This window comes from Arachis stenosperma, chromosome 7 (genome assembly GCF_014773155.1).
Source record: "Arachis stenosperma cultivar V10309 chromosome 7, arast.V10309.gnm1.PFL2, whole genome shotgun sequence".
Classification (NCBI taxonomy): domain Eukaryota; kingdom Viridiplantae; phylum Streptophyta; class Magnoliopsida; order Fabales; family Fabaceae; genus Arachis; species Arachis stenosperma.
This window is the reverse complement of record NC_080383.1, coordinates 25,528,624-25,545,579: the sequence shown is the minus strand read 5'-3', so window position 1 is coordinate 25,545,579 and position 16,956 is coordinate 25,528,624. Positions and strand designations below refer to the sequence as shown.

At 34.4% G+C, this 16,956-nt stretch overlaps 2 protein-coding genes across 3 annotated transcripts; both read right to left on the bottom strand.

The window, feature by feature from the left end:
- Positions 1–2,018: 2,018 nt before the first annotated feature.
- Positions 2,019–2,507, bottom strand: LOC130939595 (wound-induced protein 1-like). Its single transcript, XM_057867687.1, has one exon. The coding sequence runs from the start codon at positions 2,505–2,507 to the stop codon at positions 2,019–2,021; it is 489 nt and encodes a 162-aa protein (XP_057723670.1).
- A 1,498-nt stretch (positions 2,508–4,005) lies between these two features.
- On the bottom strand, positions 4,006–16,356 carry LOC130940713 (E3 ubiquitin-protein ligase listerin). 2 transcript variants are annotated; one of them, XM_057868928.1, is made up of 16 exons: positions 16,124–16,356; positions 15,891–16,026; positions 15,354–15,416; positions 14,844–14,921; positions 14,609–14,700; positions 13,929–14,031; positions 13,126–13,278; positions 11,524–12,173; positions 10,913–11,378; positions 10,057–10,394; positions 8,938–9,628; positions 7,705–8,386; positions 6,454–7,472; positions 5,883–6,341; positions 5,229–5,459; positions 4,006–4,927 (listed from the first exon to the last, which is right to left on the bottom strand). In XM_057868928.1, the coding sequence occupies exons 1-16, from the start codon at positions 16,177–16,179 to the stop codon at positions 4,700–4,702; spliced, it is 5,445 nt and encodes a 1,814-aa protein (XP_057724911.1). In that variant the 5' UTR covers positions 16,180–16,356; the 3' UTR covers positions 4,006–4,699. The 2 variants fall into 2 exon arrangements, with proteins under 2 accessions (XP_057724911.1, XP_057724910.1); XM_057868927.1 differs by having other exon boundaries at positions 4,007–4,927; positions 10,057–10,577.
- Between the last annotated feature and the right edge of the window lie 600 nt (positions 16,357–16,956).

Genomic DNA, 16,956 nt, shown 5'->3' with positions numbered 1-16,956 from the left:
CGGATTTTTTAAGTTTGGCAGTTTTAAATTTCTAGCCCAACTCGCCTTTTTTAATGGGTTACGCGAGTCGACCCAATGAATTTTGGCCCGTTTACCACCCCTAGTAGTAGGAATTAGATTAAGAGAGTGAGATTTCATCGTCAAAAGAGTTAAGAAGTAGACCTTTCGGAGTAAGCAACAAGAAACCGTAATCTCGCATGATGAAATATTATGTGTTAAGGACCATATATTTAGATATGTATAACTGAAAAATCATTATATATTTGATGCTTTGTTTACTAGTTATGACTTTTGATTTTTGATGATTATGAATGAATTAAAAATATTATGATGTTTGGTTTATGATATTTTTTGTTATTACGAAATTTTAATGTTTTGAATTTCAAAAATGGAACTTCAAATAAAAAATAATTATTTTAATACAATCTAAATGACTTTAAAAGATAAAAAAAGCTATAATTATAATAAGGTAAAAATGGCATTTAAAAATCGTCATTTTAAGGGCATAAACTGTCATTTTGTTTAAGTAAAAAGGACGGTTAAAAACTATCATTTTTAAAGGGATAAGCTATTATTTTATAAAGGTAAAAACGTGAATTTTTTAATTGCCATTTAAAACCATTAGAATGGTGCTTTGGATTACGTCGTTTTTAAAAACACTGTTTTTGAGTATAATGACCGTTCAAATCACCGTAATTACATTCAAAAATTGCTGTTTTAACCATAATTTTTTTAAGTGAAAATATATGTTAAGATATAAAATTTATATTAAATAACATATATGTACATACATAACATAATTTTAATGGTTGATTTTGGAATACATATAACATTTTTTTTTTCTATTCATTTTGCTAAATACCTGAACATGACATTTTTTTCAAATAGAAATAGGAGTGTTTATGGTACAATTTGGATCACTTTAAGAGTCAAAAACTCATTCGATTCGAATACTAATTTTATTTACAGTACGATTTGAATTAGATAATTTTTTCTAAACAATTCAATCCAATTTTAAGTGGTTTGGATTGGATTAAATTGGCGGTTTTGTAAATTAAAAAAAATGAATACACATAACAAGTCTCAACATTAAACCTTAAATAATTAACAATGATATAACAAATCTCAATATATAGTATATTATTAAAAAACCAACAATAACATAGCAATAGAAATAAAACTATAAATTGATTAAAATAAATAAATAAATTCCTTTTTAAATTCATAAAATATTCACTAAATAATAATAATACATGAATAAGATAAAAAGTATAACAATAAGTATATTATAGGTAAAATTTTAAATATAATAATAAAAAATAATATTATATCACATTATACTATTTGAATTAGATTGGATTAATTTTAAGAAGTAAATTTAAAATCCAATCCGATCTAATCCATACTCCAATCAAATTTAAATTAGAGCAAGTTTTAGTCAGTTGTCGATTTGAATTGAATCGAATAAACGATTTAATTTATACCATAAATAAAAACATGAAACTCAATTATCAAATGAAATCACAACGATAATAAATACAAATATTATAGAGTTTAAGGATGGCAATCAGTAGGGTAGAGTAGGGTTTAGACCCAACTCTATTCTTACTCGTAGGTTGACTTTTCGCTAAAACTCAATCCTATCTTACTAACCCTAATTCTACCGGTATTTAACTTACGAATCTAAAAAAAATATAACATTCAATAATCTAATAAGATTTTAAAATTATAATTTTGTGTTTATATATCTCTAGATATATTTGACTTTTATATAAAAAAAATGTTAAACTTTTGATAAAGATCTTGGTTCAGTGATTAAAAAGTTTTTGGTTCGACATTCTTTCCTAACACATTTTTTATATAATATACGTATGTGCGCGGCTGGAGGATTTGTCGGATAGGGTTGAGTTTCAATCTGCACACTGTTTGTTTTGCAGATCAATTCACTCTGCGCTCAATTGTACCCGGTTAGGTACCTACGGATAGGGTTGCTGCTGCAACCCCTAGCGGAGTTAGGGCTATATTGCAAGAATAAGTCCAGGCACAGAGTCATCAATGAGCTTGCTCTTCCAAACGCAATGACCCATGGAAGAGTAACAAGCATCATCATCGTCAGCATCCAAATGCTTCCTAAGCTTAGTGACAATCACCGAAGTGTTGAGATACTCTCTGATCTGAGTAATGACCCCATCAACGGTAATAGTCCATGCATGCACCCACCACACGTTGTTCACCTTATCGTACCCTTCAGCGATAATCACCGTTGATCCAAACTCTTCTATCAGATGAGGAACAAAAGGGTTTGATGATGATGCTGAAGAAGAAGAGCATGTTAGGAACGGAATCAAATGGTGGCGATGACGTTGTGGGCCATGGAACCACCATTCTAAGTTTGGGGCAAGAAGGAGATGCAATGTGTCCGCGTCTTTGAAGATTATGGCTTTGTATAAGTCTCTGATGATTCTCTTGTTGCGATCTTTTTCCTCTATTATTTCAGGCACCACCATGTTAATCAGTTTCTCTTCAGCTTTTGAATCCCAACTGCTAAATGTGTTATTAAACTTTCTTGCTAATGCTTTCCCAAACCACAAGAGCAATGTATCTTTTGAGAGATACGGGAATGAAAGAAAATAATGGGGTGTTTTATATATATTGTGGTGGAGCTGAGATGATCATTTGAACAACCTTCATAGATATATAGATATATTAAAACGTTAAATAATCTTTGGCATTGTTGTATATTTCTTATGTATATTTTCTTTTTTAGAAAAATAATTATAGTACTACCTTAATGTATACATGTATATTTTTTATTTTTTGTATTAAAAGTGATTGATAAAACTAAAATTTGACTAAATCAACTCCAATCTTGATTCGAGAAAAGTGCATGAACAAAAGCAATCAATATTTCTATGAGGTGAAGGACACTGTAATGTACATGAATGGATTAGAGGAAAAAAGATTTGGAAAAGTCTAGGGCCAGCAGTTTTATTGAATTTTGGCCAGCATGTAACCAGCAGAGGAAGGTAAGCCATTGGATGAAATTTTACACCAATCTCACACCATCAAATCATCATTGATGGCTAGTTGATGGCTAACAATCACAAAAATTGCTGGCCCCCTAGCATTGCTCAAAAGATTTTTTAAAATGACAACATTAGTACAGTAAGAAAGTATCCGTTTAATTATTGTTAATTTTGTAATTTACACCATGAATTCTATTATCTTAATTTAAGAGTGACTAAACTTTTAATTTTTTATCTTATTAACTTTCTCACTTTAGAGCACTTTAAAGGAGAGTGATTCAGATTGGATTAAGAAGTCATTGCGCACATTATATCATCTATTATTGGCAAAGTTTGTCGTGTTATATTCTTCAATTTTTTCATCTAACCGAAATAATAGTTATATTTAAATCCATTTATATTGGGCAGTGCCAATGATTAGAAGAGGCAAATTAAATGCATGAGTTTATTTATATCGATGTTATGAATATAAATCATAAATATCAGCAAGAATAGGTTAAATACCAGACGGAATGACCTCTACAACGCTAGGAATTCTGGTCTTGAGCCTTACACGTCATATGTCAATCATATTGTATGGATCTAATTTTGTTTGTATATGCCAATTTTTACCGGAATTCGGTGTGGATTCCATGTCTTAAATGTAGTCTTATAAGCTGGCAGACGTTAGATAATTCATAATTTATGGTATTTCTTTAATACGATGAGGTCAAGTATGAGGAGATGAATACAAATATTGTGAATATTTAGAGATTAAGTGATTAACATTTCTAGCAGTGTAAAATGTTCCACCAAATTAACCGTTAGAAGCAAAACCCCGTATTTTTTTTAGAAAATCTCCTAATTGTTCCAGAACAACTAGAAAGAGATTTTTTAACCAAAAAGAATTCAGTTCAGATAAAGATACCTATCCAAAAGTTTTCGCAACTCAATCATGTATGATGGAATCATCAAAGATTTGACCTTTTCGAACTCTGTCTGAATAATGATTTATTAAGCTAAAATATTCTCCATCTTTTTGCTTCCATTTATTTTCACTTGAGGTCAAAACGTGTTGGCAAATGCATATTGGATAACAGGCTATATCGGTCGAGTTTTTGTACTTAAAAAAGTTCCCATGGCTCATTGGTGAATATAGATAACTGAATAATATGTATATATACAACTGTTCTTGTTCAAACAAATCTTTGATCACATGTTCATTCTCTAGATTACAAAAATGTTATTGTCTGTACTCTTGTAGAACCTCCACTGTTTCGGAACCGACCCTATTCTAGACATAACCAACACACAACAAAACTATTATTACTGTGGTGGCGAAAAACTAATCAAGACAAGAAATTTGAAAAGATGGTATCTGATAAGTCAGGGGGGAGAATGATATCTTTCTCTAGCCTTAGTAGTAGAGATGTCATCCCTGTTAGTTGTCGCTGCAAAATCACAGACAAGCTTCCTCCTCGGCTCACCGAGTTCAACACACTGCTTGAAGAAAAGCTTAATGGAAAGGAGTTGGATTCATAAAATTATAAGCTTTGCGAACTAGTTTCCATATGCAAGGCGCAGCCATAATTCGGATGTCAAAACATAAGGGATGATTCTGTGGCATCTACACATTCTGACCATATACGCAGCATGCGAAATTGGTCATATTCATCACTGCAGTAGTAGTAAACTCAGAATGGAGACTGACACAATGGACAAGACGATTTGTGAGAAGTTGAAAACCATTTATAAAGACAAGCAGAATGAAATTTGTGTTTGCACGTCTTGCAAGCAAGGCGAGGAAGGCTGTGGTTGGTAGTGTGGATGACACTGTAACAGATTGGGCACTCCTCAACACCTTCAAATTCTTTATCGAAATTGCGCTTCCAAATTCCTATAGCTTCTGCTAAAGCTCCATTCTACAGGAACAGAAAAGGAATTGTCAGCTTCGGTGCAAATATACTCTGATAAGCACTAATACATTGATTTCAGTTTCCACCATATATCACAATGTAAGGTGTATAAAGTTCAGCAACAATTAGTAAAATGTAGCCAACAAAAATATATGAATTACCTGCAAACTACATAAAATTGCAAAATATTTGAGGTTTTGACACACTACAATTCAATTGGTAATTCTAGGCATTTTTCAGAATAGAGCAACATAAACAGAAGGCAAAGACATGATGTAAAACTTAACCACAGTCCATAACAAATTACCTGATTACGGACAAATAGCATCATTGACATCAACCATTTCCTTTGCTTGGTCTCACTTATCCCTAGGCTCCTTGTACAATCAACGTCTACAGGCCTTAGCGGATAAGATGCTGGCAGGCGAATGACTAGATCCATTCCCGTTTCATCCTTTGTGTAAGTAGCAACCACCTCATTTGCTGCTTTGCTTACACTAACTGAGAAATTCTCATCAGAATAGTTTTCCCTCTTAATCTGTATTTAAGATAACATGTATATATCAGCACTCAGATTATTTATAAACTAATTGCATTGTTAACCAAATAAGTATAAATGTTCAAAGCAAAAAATCAGATTCCGAATTGTACCCTAAAACATATCCAATCAGAAGTTTAGATCTACCCAAGTAAGCTCCTTCATAATGCGTGCAAAACATATCTTGTAACTTGGATATGACTATATGACATTAGTGATCTGACTATAGCACTACTACATCATTCCACTAATGTATTACTTTCCTATCATTTATTTCTTATAACAAACGTGTTGATTATATCATGTGACACAGGGCAAAGGAGTTTCTACACTTAGTTAACACTAAAAGCTTTTCTATCATCAAAATAAAAGAAAATCATCACACAGCAGGCTACTTTTTGTGGAGAAGAAACTAAAGCATACCAATGACAATTCATTTGCAATGAGAGGAGGGCTACAGCAAGTCCTCGTAAAGGATTCAATAGCAGCTGAAGTGTTACGATCACGCAAATCACTGAACCAACCACGTACATATGCAGGAAGAACACGAAGCATCAATCCATACATTGCACCAGCAAGAGATGAAATTTTCACCAATTCAACAGGCCAGAGAGATTCCACAGAAGTAAACAACGAACCAGTTGTTATGGCACGGGTGGCAGCACTTGCAGCTTCTGATAAACCACCAGAAAGCTCTGCATCTTTCTTTTTCAAACTCTGAATCATGGAAATATCTAGAGGAATATGCTGAAAAAGACAATCTAAGATAACTGAAGTAGCAGAGTCTTGTATGTACTGGATCAGTCTCTCCCTCAAAGATGATGATGAAGGCAATGAACATAGATGTGACATCAACATTGACCAAGCAAGGAAGAGGTTTACCTGCAGATTTTGTTGGATGGAGTGAATATCAGAGATGAAATGGAAAACCCAAGTAAACCTATAAATAGACATTAAAAAGAAATGCTTCACATATAAAGCTAAGTGTCCTTACTCGTTGCTGTGCAAGTAAGTCCATTTCAAGAACCTCAAAAGGTGCCTTCTCAACCATGGAAGATATTTCCTGTTTCAAATGGACCTTTTCTTCTATTGTTAATTCCTGGTCACTACCCGCGTACATATCTGAGTTACTAACATTATCTTCGACGACAGCCATGCTTATAACGGGCTCATTTGAAAGAACAAAATATGCAGCAAACTGCAATAAAGGAATTGGCTTCGAAGTGAAAAGTATAGCATACAACGAGCTAATGGGACCTTCACTTAATCCCCAAAATTCCACTGATTTCACAGCTCTATCCCTAGCTTGTGATGAGGAGTTAATAACACAAGAAGCTACCAATTCCCAGAAGTAGGTGTATTCAACACGTGATGATGCAATAACTGATGCAGCTTCTTTGAAACATGCATTTACAATAGCCTCAGAAATGCCAGTACAAAATAATAGGCGAAGGATACCCTCTAAAATTCGATCTTTAACAGATTCCAATTTTTCGGATTTCATTGTATTCAAATTATCTCCTTCTTCAGCTTGTTGAAGTTTACACTGCTTAAGGAGAAGTGAAAATGACAACAGAGCATTTTCACAAATCTTTATAGGAAATGGATCTGAAATCAAAACTGCTTCCTCAATTTTCTTATACATCAGATCTAAATTATCCGATGAACTGTCAACAAGACCATTTACATTTTCAGCTACATCCTCCATCTTAACGACTGTTGATTGAATCCAAGACCTTAGGTTAGAAAACAGGAAGTCCCAATCTTCATCACTAAATTCATTCAAGCAATAGCCTACTGAAACAACCATTAGTTCTGATAGCAGCATCTGGACCACTGGAAGCTGGTTGACAAATGCAGATTCACCAGCAACATTCCTTTGCTTCTGGAATAATTCATACAAAAGTTTCCTCTCATCAGGGCTGACACTTCTTGCTGGCTTTATCGCTTGAGGACCACCTATTGCACTGAATGGGTAACATGCTATAACCAACTGAAGCCAATTTTCCATATCTGCAGGAGTCATGAACATTTTCATCAGAAACATGTATTTAATTCTGGTACTAAGTTTTTTCATTTGGGATAAAAATTATTCGGAGCAATTAAAAATTGCACAAGCCCATAGATGCATTTATGCACAAAACAAATGTATAACTTTTGTTTAACCCTGTCCTGCCAAATATAAAGTCTCTTAAAGAGATTTGAACTAATGTGTGTTTATAGATTGGAAGGAAAAGGAATTCACCTTGTCCTGTTTTCCACGTGACCAAAGGTGGGAGCCTTAGAGTCCTCTCCAGCCAGTCTATCATAGTATTTTGGACAAAATTTTCTTCTGAAGAACAAGGTTGAGCATCTCTGCCAGGCTCCATATCATTGTACAATGGTTCTAGAAGTATACTTATAAGCAAAGGAAGAATGTTAAGACAATTTGTATTAACAGCTTCACCAATGAAAAGCTTATTTACAAGGAGCTCAAGTAGACTCAATGCCTTCTCTGCCCCCCATATCTTCTCTTTGAACAAAGTAGACAGAAAGGCAACAAGAGCTCTTAAGAATGGTGCTTGAATGCCTTCCACTTCATCAACTGGTACTGGCCACATAGTAACATAACTCTTTGTATCATTGCATCCATAAACAAGAGCGCCATCAAGCAAGATACTCAATGTTTCATCTAACAGGCTTGCCTGGGGAGAAATACTTCTTTTGGCATATGCAGCAAGTGAAGGTAAGAAAGAATACACAGCACTGTTCCCTGGCCATCTCCATGTACATAGTATTTCAGCAGCTAGACAAGCAGGAGAGGCACCCTCTTGACTTACTTCAAGTGTAGATTGCTTGTGCACTGAATATCCCAGGATAAACTTATCAATCCCAATCGTCGTGATTAACTTGTCAATTAATGCTACAAACTTCTGATGTCCTGAAGCCTGCATTTGGTATAATTGGTGGTCAAATTTTCATTGTATATTGGGCTTAACTTTTGCTATATGTTCAAACCACATAGTTCCCTATACACAGTTAAATTCATCAATGCATGCAGCACCTTTTGGTACAAGCAATTAATAATTATTTGAGCACTTACATATAAAGTTTGCCAATTAACAGATGAAAAGCACTGAAAAACATTCGAGATGAATTAATAAATATCATGGGTTGTCTCCATGGTGAAGCCTATGTCCAACCAAATGTGACTTACAATGCATTGCACCACCAATATGTCTAGAAAAATAGACCAGTAACACATACAATTCATTCTATAATGCAAACATTAGTAAATATGAATGGGTGGCCCAGCACATGAGGTTTCTTAAGGATGGTAGATTAATGCAATCTTATACCCCAGAAATGGAGATAAACAAAGTAACAGAAGCATGTGGTCAAGGTTCACCATCTAAAACAGTACACATCTAAAAAATAAAAAATAAAAAAAGATAACACTGACATAATAGAGAGTACCATTAATCAAATATTCCAATACCTTTGTCAAGCTGAAACTTGGAACCACAAACACAGGCCACATTTCACCCTTGCTAAGCAGCAGATGTAGCAGAGTTTGTTCCTCATCTTCATTCAAACAGACGTACTCAAGAATTTGAAGCACCCAGGTAAAGCACAATGATATGATTCTCTCATTTATTAGTTCGTCTTCAACAAAAACTGCAGACCTTACTGATTGAATTAAGATATTCAACAACCTCTTGCGGCTATCTAAGCAAAGGCTTTTCATAAATTGAACATTTAACTTATTGCGGAAAGCGCACACAAATTCACCAAATGACAACCTGGCTTTCGTTTTAATCATTGATTTGTCATCAAGCGAATCATCAAGAGCTTTAATTAAATTAGACTCCCATTCAATGACAAAGATTGCAGACAGAACTCCTGATACAAGTCCACTTTCCCCATCAAGTGTCTTTAGGCAAAAGAAACTACCATCAAGTATCTCGAGAGCAAACTTAGCAATCTCAACAATGTTGAGAGAACTATCATCTTCCACAGATAACTTTGCATCATCGCTTAACACAGAAGCTGTATTCTGTACCCAAAGAAAAGGTGAAACCTGAATAAAACTTATTAATTTCCGGAGGATGTCCTTGTAGATGAGAATCAATGAACTTCTCGACAGAAAAGCAGTAGAATTTCCTTCTGTCGAACCACCAATAAGAGAGCTGCAAAAGATATGAGATCAAAGAGTCAATGATATTATCAATCTTATATTTCTCTTTTACAGGCGTTTGAAATACAATAAGAGCACAATAAATATAGACTTCACATGCATTTTGTAAAATCAACAATGCATGGAAGATGAAAAATATAAGCTGCCATGTCATCACCACAAAATCCTTCATCCACTCAAGAGGCAAGAAAACAAAAGACTCCACCAGTTCAATTTGTCACTTTCCCTTATTCCTCATCCCCTAAAAACCGATAAAAGGACACAAGGTTGAACCACTTCAACACATAAGACTATCTTACTTTATATATGGAAAATACTTATAATGTAATAGTCACGTTATTGGATCATTTCGTCTTATTTAACAAGTAAACTTATAATGTATTTTACGACAACATGCTTCAGATTGAATAACTGACTTACCACATAAATTGCACATGAGAAGCACTAAAAGGAGGCAAAGAACGGCAAATAGAAATAGCAAATGATTCCAGGTGTTCATGATGCCAATCTTCAGCATGAGTGCCCTTTTTATGACCTGAATAATCTCTCTTTTTCCTATTCATAATCTCATTCCTTGCTTTTTCAAGGAGCATAGCCAACATTGCAGCATGGGTGGCATCCACCACCCCAGGTTGGCATCCAGGAGAACTTCGGTTAACAACATAGTCGATAATGAAAGACCATTGTTCAGAAAAATATTCATCATCTAGTAGTGCCAACAACAAATCCAGTCTGGCTTTGGTAGAGGTTTTATTTTCCTGTAGACACCAAGGAACAAAAATACTCTTGAAGATTTGCATAAAATCCTCAGCTTCCAATTCATCATTTGAAAGCTGACTAGAACAGTACCCTCTGTTTTGAATAAAAACTTCTTGGACTATCTTTTGTGGTCCAAATATGGAGACAGGAACAGATAGAAGTCCCACAGTACATGGAGTATCCTGATATATTTTAAGCAAAGTGAGTTCAGGAGTATTGGGAGAAAACATTTTTTCTTCATGAAGCGATCCCATAGAAATCTAATAACTTAACAATTCCAAAATCCTATGCAACTTTTTAACCCCTATTTTTAACGGGTCAACAACAATGGCAATATTGTTTTAGTGAGAGAGAGAGAGAGACGGAGAGAGAGAGAGAGAGGAGGAGGATTTTAAAACAAAAAATAGAGAATAACTTCAACGTATATTTTAGTTTTCACTAGCAAACATATATAAATGAATTTAAAAAAGTAAGAGAAGACCACATAAAGAGCCACAAGTTACTAATATCAACTTACAGATGATCTAATAATCGAGAAAGACTTTGCCAACAATGGTCCAACAATATAGACCAACGGCCAACTTGCACCTTTGACCACTGCATGTTGCTCCAGCAATGACATGAACAAGATGATCCGTTCAATGAGCTCCACATTACTTGCTTGCTGAAGAATGCCCATGTAATTCTTTTCAAGTTCCACAACAAAAACAGTCATAAAATTCCTATCTAACACATAAATTCCTGAAAGGATTTCAATAAGGCTTTTTCCCAACTCTTGCAAATAGGGCATTGGATCCTTCGTATTCAGCACTGTCTTCTTGTTAAGAGTTTCCTCAGATGAATCTGCAGCTTTTCCTGAATTGATTATGTCATAAGCTTCCATGTTTCCAGCTGTAAGGAAATCCTGCCATAAATGCTTTACTAGGACTTTATCAACAAGAGTGATTTGGAAATTCCTGATTGAGTCCACTCCATCATTAAATCTGATACAAACAGAAGAGAGTTGGGTTACAGAAAGAAATTATTGCATCAATATTCCTTTTTTGTTAAAGTGAGGGCCAGGGACAGGCACAAAAATGAATATATCTTCTAAATGCAGATGGCCACAATGAATGGGATAATTTGTACCTTGACGCATTTTTCAGTGACCAAAGAAAACATTCTTTGAAAGCCTGGAAAAATGCTGTTCTATCTGTAGATAGAGAAGTTCTTTTTCCTATCCACAAGTTCTTGAAAAACTCGGGAAAAAATTTATCCCCTTCTATAGACTTAGGAGGCACACTATCCAAGAATAAAACCAAAGCTGGATATGAAATCTGCTGGGAACCAAAGCACCCATTTCTAAGAAAATTCCAAAATGGATTCAGTATGCCTTTCTGAACATTCATGGAGGTCCAACCATCAGGGAATCCTCTAGAGAAAAGTAATATTACATCCCACATTGAGCGATGACAAGTTGTCTCCTTCTCATTGAAAGCACCAAGAATTGCAGTGGCAAGAGTTTTTATATTTCCATCATTAATCACCTGTGGTATATTTTTTATTAAGCTCTTCAACAAGTTATAAGTAGCTGATCGGATAGCAGGTCTTTGTGACTTTAGGAAGTCTAGAAAATTTTTATGATCCATTAATAGCTTTTCAGCAAAAGAAACAGCAGTCACCCTGGCCTTTGCAGCATGTTTAGGTTCAGCAGTTACGTTCTCAAAGCCAGGTCGCTCTTGCTGGCAAATTAGAACATCAAGAAGTGTGGCCAATGCTAGCAATGTTGATGATATCACCTGTAAAACCAAAATGGAGAAGCCTCAGGAAATAAAAATTAATGGTCTAACAAAGAAAATTCAAATATGTAAAATACTGAAAATACTGAATATCCAAACTGCAAAGTAAAAGAAAACAGGTGAGATAACAGTAATAATAGTAAGAATGGTGCAGAAAAGGGGATGAAAAGAAAACAATAAGTATGTGCCACTCAAATCAGGTACAATTTAGTTGGGGCTACAGGCACATATACTCAGTTCTTGTGAGTCATCAACATGGGTTTCTAGTTTAAAAAAAATAATAAATCACTCCAAGAGGATAAAACTTCTAGACGCATCAGGATGTACTTATATCGTCAACCATTCATTACTTTGGACGAATATTAACAGACCCAGAATATATTGATGCATAATAAGTGAAATACTCCTCTTATCTATTTATCAGTGCCTTTTAAGGATTTTGCATCAGATTAAGGGTGTTAAACAGGTAAAGATATAGAATAAATATGGCTTTTACAATTTATGACTGGATTGACAAAGCAGAGATGCATTGTACTTTGGATGTTCAATGAAATCAAATCCTGGTTCCAGGTAAATCCTCTCTCCGTGATGATTTCTATGGCTTCCGGATAATCTGACTAATTTGAACACAAGATAATCTCAAAAACACCAAAATAGGTCTCTGCATATAAACAGATTCTAATTGTATATCCAAACATACCATGGAAGCAAAATAGAAAACAAGTCTGAAGTGAAGGTGTCCACTGTTATTTTAAATTTTTTTCAAAAACATACCCAAGAAAACACTTATCTAGAACCTGCTATGCCAAAAAGGGGACTTACATCCTTACAATTTACAACTCAGGATACTATCTATCCTAGTCAATAAAAAAGATGAAGCAGTGTTAATCAATAAAACTGAAAGTTCAACTTAAAATGTTTTATATATAGAAAGGTGATTTTTGCTATACACCTGCTGGTAAATCTCTTCCAACTCATCCGAAGCTACAGCCTTGTCAGATAAATTTTGTGGTGTGAGTTTTAGGTTTTCTTCTAAATACATGAATATCTCTGTTGTGCATAAAATCAAAGCATCAAGTCTTTTTTCGTGTGCGGGGAAGGCTGCCTGCCAAAATTAAACAAAGAATCAACCATATATATCACAAAACATAATTGAGGATCATTGCAAATCATTTTGAACACCAAGCCATAGTTCATAAATATCTTTTACATATATATGAGGACTTTACAAAGTTAAGTGCAACTTTACAGGTTAGAGTATATGACCGTGACACTACTATCCAGAAAACCTTTCCTCCATCATAGAACTTCATCTGAGAGCAGTGGAGGGGAAAAATAAACAAATAAAAGATTTTATATTTCAACCAAAACAAGAACTACAATCTAGGATTTAACGAATATATCAATCAACCGGAAAATCAAAAGGAGTTGAGTCTTTTCTAATGTAAAATCACTAATCATAGAGGAAGATTCTCATTGTGGCTCCTTCCTCAATTCCACAAAAACTGTAATATAAAAATTAAAGTGAACACTAGAAGTTCTGAGCAATAGCTAGCCATTAATCCTTCTACACATAATACTCAAGTAAATATTCGACAGATCATTTGTGTTACCCACAGAACGAAGTTGAAACCACATGCATGAATGAAACAAGCAACAGATTCATAAAAAATATAGCTAATCTTTTCTACTTCCAACAATGAAATGGGATCATTTAAAACAAACAGTAGTTAGATAAAAACCAATGTAGCAAACCTGCAAAGACCTTTTTGCTGCCTGAGAAACTTCATAGGCTGGATCAAATTGCGCAAACCACCATGGTCCCATCAAAGTCTTCAGATGTGGAGCCAAATCTCTCCTGAGAAAGGGGTGAGAAGTCAAATATAAAATCTCTATGTGAATGTTGTCCACTCCAGCATATTCAGATAAGGATCAGGTATTGATGGACAAATAATATAAATAAATAACTAACAATGAAATTCATTCAAAAAAACTTTTGTTGTTGGGTACACCTAAAGAAAAGGATATCCATTCCAGCATATTCAGATGTATTAATGGACATATAACACAAATAAATAACTAACAATAAAATTCTTTCAAATAAAATTTAGATGCTGGGTACACCTAAATAAAAGGATATCTGGTTACTAAAAGCTCCCACCTAGTCAGAAAAGCTTTTGTAGATGTTGGTAGACTACATAGATATTTGGCTTCTCAGAAGCTATTGATGAAAGCATTCAAATGGCAGAATTAAAACTAGAAGTTCAGTGAGTATCACACCTACTAACATCCAGCAATGAAGTGTGAAAATAACTTAGATTAATATTACTTAAGAAGGGTAAAAAATACCAATATATTTTTCAAACTTGCAAGCATTCAGATAGCATAAAGTTATACAGTAGAAAAGGCAAGATGTGCCTGGAAAAAGTTCTAACCCAATAGAGACAACGAGAGTGGTCATTGTATCATGAGTGGCCCGCCGAACCTCCCTATTGTAGTCCATCAATAGCTTTTTATATTCAAATGCCTACATAAGAGCAATTTACATAACATGATATCAAAATAAGTGTCTTTGACACATGAGATGAGCACATTTATCATTTTTAATTAGTAAGGTCATAAAGCCATTTGATGGCACAAATGAATTATCATCATATTAAAATTGCATACCCATTGAGGAACAATTAGAAGAACGTCCTTTGCAGATTTTTGTTGAAGCAGCACAGATAAAGCTCCCAACGCCTTAAGCTGCAAATAAAGAATAAAGATAAAAAGGGGGACAGATAAAGGGCAAAAACAGCAAAATCAATGAGATACTGGTACCATATAACATAAGAATAGATTCATGACCAGACCAACCACAATGATCACTGGAGACACTGAATAAATCATTAAGCCAAATTAGAAGCATCTCAACAACAGATAGCAAAATAGTAATAGACACAAGTGGCAGTGGCACCATCATCTTTAAAGGGAACAAAAATCAAAATCTATACAGTTCCATTACCCTTTAAGCATGCTTTATTTTTCATCATCTATGATTGGCTAATTCATAAAGCTGGAAAGTTGCAAGCTCAAAGAGGAACAGGACAAGGTGCACCAAAAGATGCACAAAGAATATCATAACTAGCTCACATGACATTGTCATCAAATAGTACCCCAAGTTGATCCAAAAATTACCTTAGTAGTGGGATCCTTCCTGCCTAGCCTCTTCAAGTGCACCGCGATTTCGCTATCTACATCCTGCATATCAAGACAAAAACAATTTACATATTAAAGAAAGGTATAAAGCATTAATGACAACGTTATTTCATTAAGAGAATGGTCATGACCCAACCAAGAAACTTGGATCCTCTAAAGTGTAGAAGGTAAAGGGTGACATTTAAACCATTGATGGGAAAACTAAAACCATTGATGGAAAAATTGAATTCTCGAGATATAATTAGACATAAGATCATGCACAACCAATCATGTATTTTGTGCCATTAAATTTTTTAAATCGACAGTTCCAATATTACACTTTACTCTTTAAAGTACACACTTCAGAGGAGCCTGATCATTGATTAATAACTGAGATTAAAGCTACTAACATTAATCACAATAGCAATATGCTTATTTGATATACACAAAACAATCATGGTTAATTCAAACTCAGCTCGTACAGTTAGGAATCTAGAATGCTAAATAAAGAGAGAGAAAGAATCCGTAGGGACATACGGGAAATGGGAGAGAGTCGTCGGTAGAAGGAGAAGGATCAAGGCGTGAACTGCCGACATAACCACCGAATCCGACGGCGGCGGCGGCTGCGGCGGCGGAGGAAGAAGAAGTCGACGTCAAGAGCGACGCGGCAAGACTGCAAGAAAGATAAAAATAATAAAAAAAGAAATAAATAAATTGATTATTGGTGTTGAGAGAAGAGAGAGAGAGAGAGAGAGAGAAGGAGACTGAACCTGCTGCTAGAAGGGCGTGCCTTGGTTCTTGCGGCTTCACCTTTTTGCCTTCCCATTCTAAACTGTTTCTTGTTGCTTCTGTGCGATTGGTACTGTAAGTCTGTAAACTTGTCTTGTGTTGTGTTGTATTGAGTCGTGTGTGTGCGAGCTTGTTGCAGCTCCTTCCTTGCAGCTGATGCTGGCAAACACAACTAGTTGGGGTTTTTTTTTCACTTCTTTGGTTTGTTCCCTCTCTCTTCCCTTGCACAAATTCCCAATTTGCTCTATTTTTTGCTTTTCCGCTAATAGCCTTTTTTAAATAATAATTAAAATCTTACTTTATCTTCCTAAATATTTTTTTAGATTAAAGTATTGTTTTTGTTTCTAATATTTGGAATAAGTTTTATTTGTGTTTTTAATATTTAAATTGTTTTATTTATTTTTTTAATATTTATAAAAATGATTTAATACTATTCTCCCATTAATTATACTAGTATGTCAGATTATTTTTATTTGGATGTATTCATTTTCAATTAGATCTCACGTGAATGTATTCAATTTTAATATTATATCCAAAATTTGTGTTCAAGTTCAATTATGTCCCTAAAAAAGTGAATTATGTAAATATTACAAAGATTAGTGTCAATTTTTAATAATTTATTTTTTGGAGTGGATCATCAATTCTGACCCAAACATTTGTATTCTAATTTCAAGAAGACATTTTTAGAACTCCAATTAAAGCTCATTATGTGTAATTGACAGCAGAATAACATTTTGAATCACTTTTACAAACGTTAAGAATGCATATAGGACGATTTAAGCGTTAGAAACACAAATAGAACTTACCCTAAAAC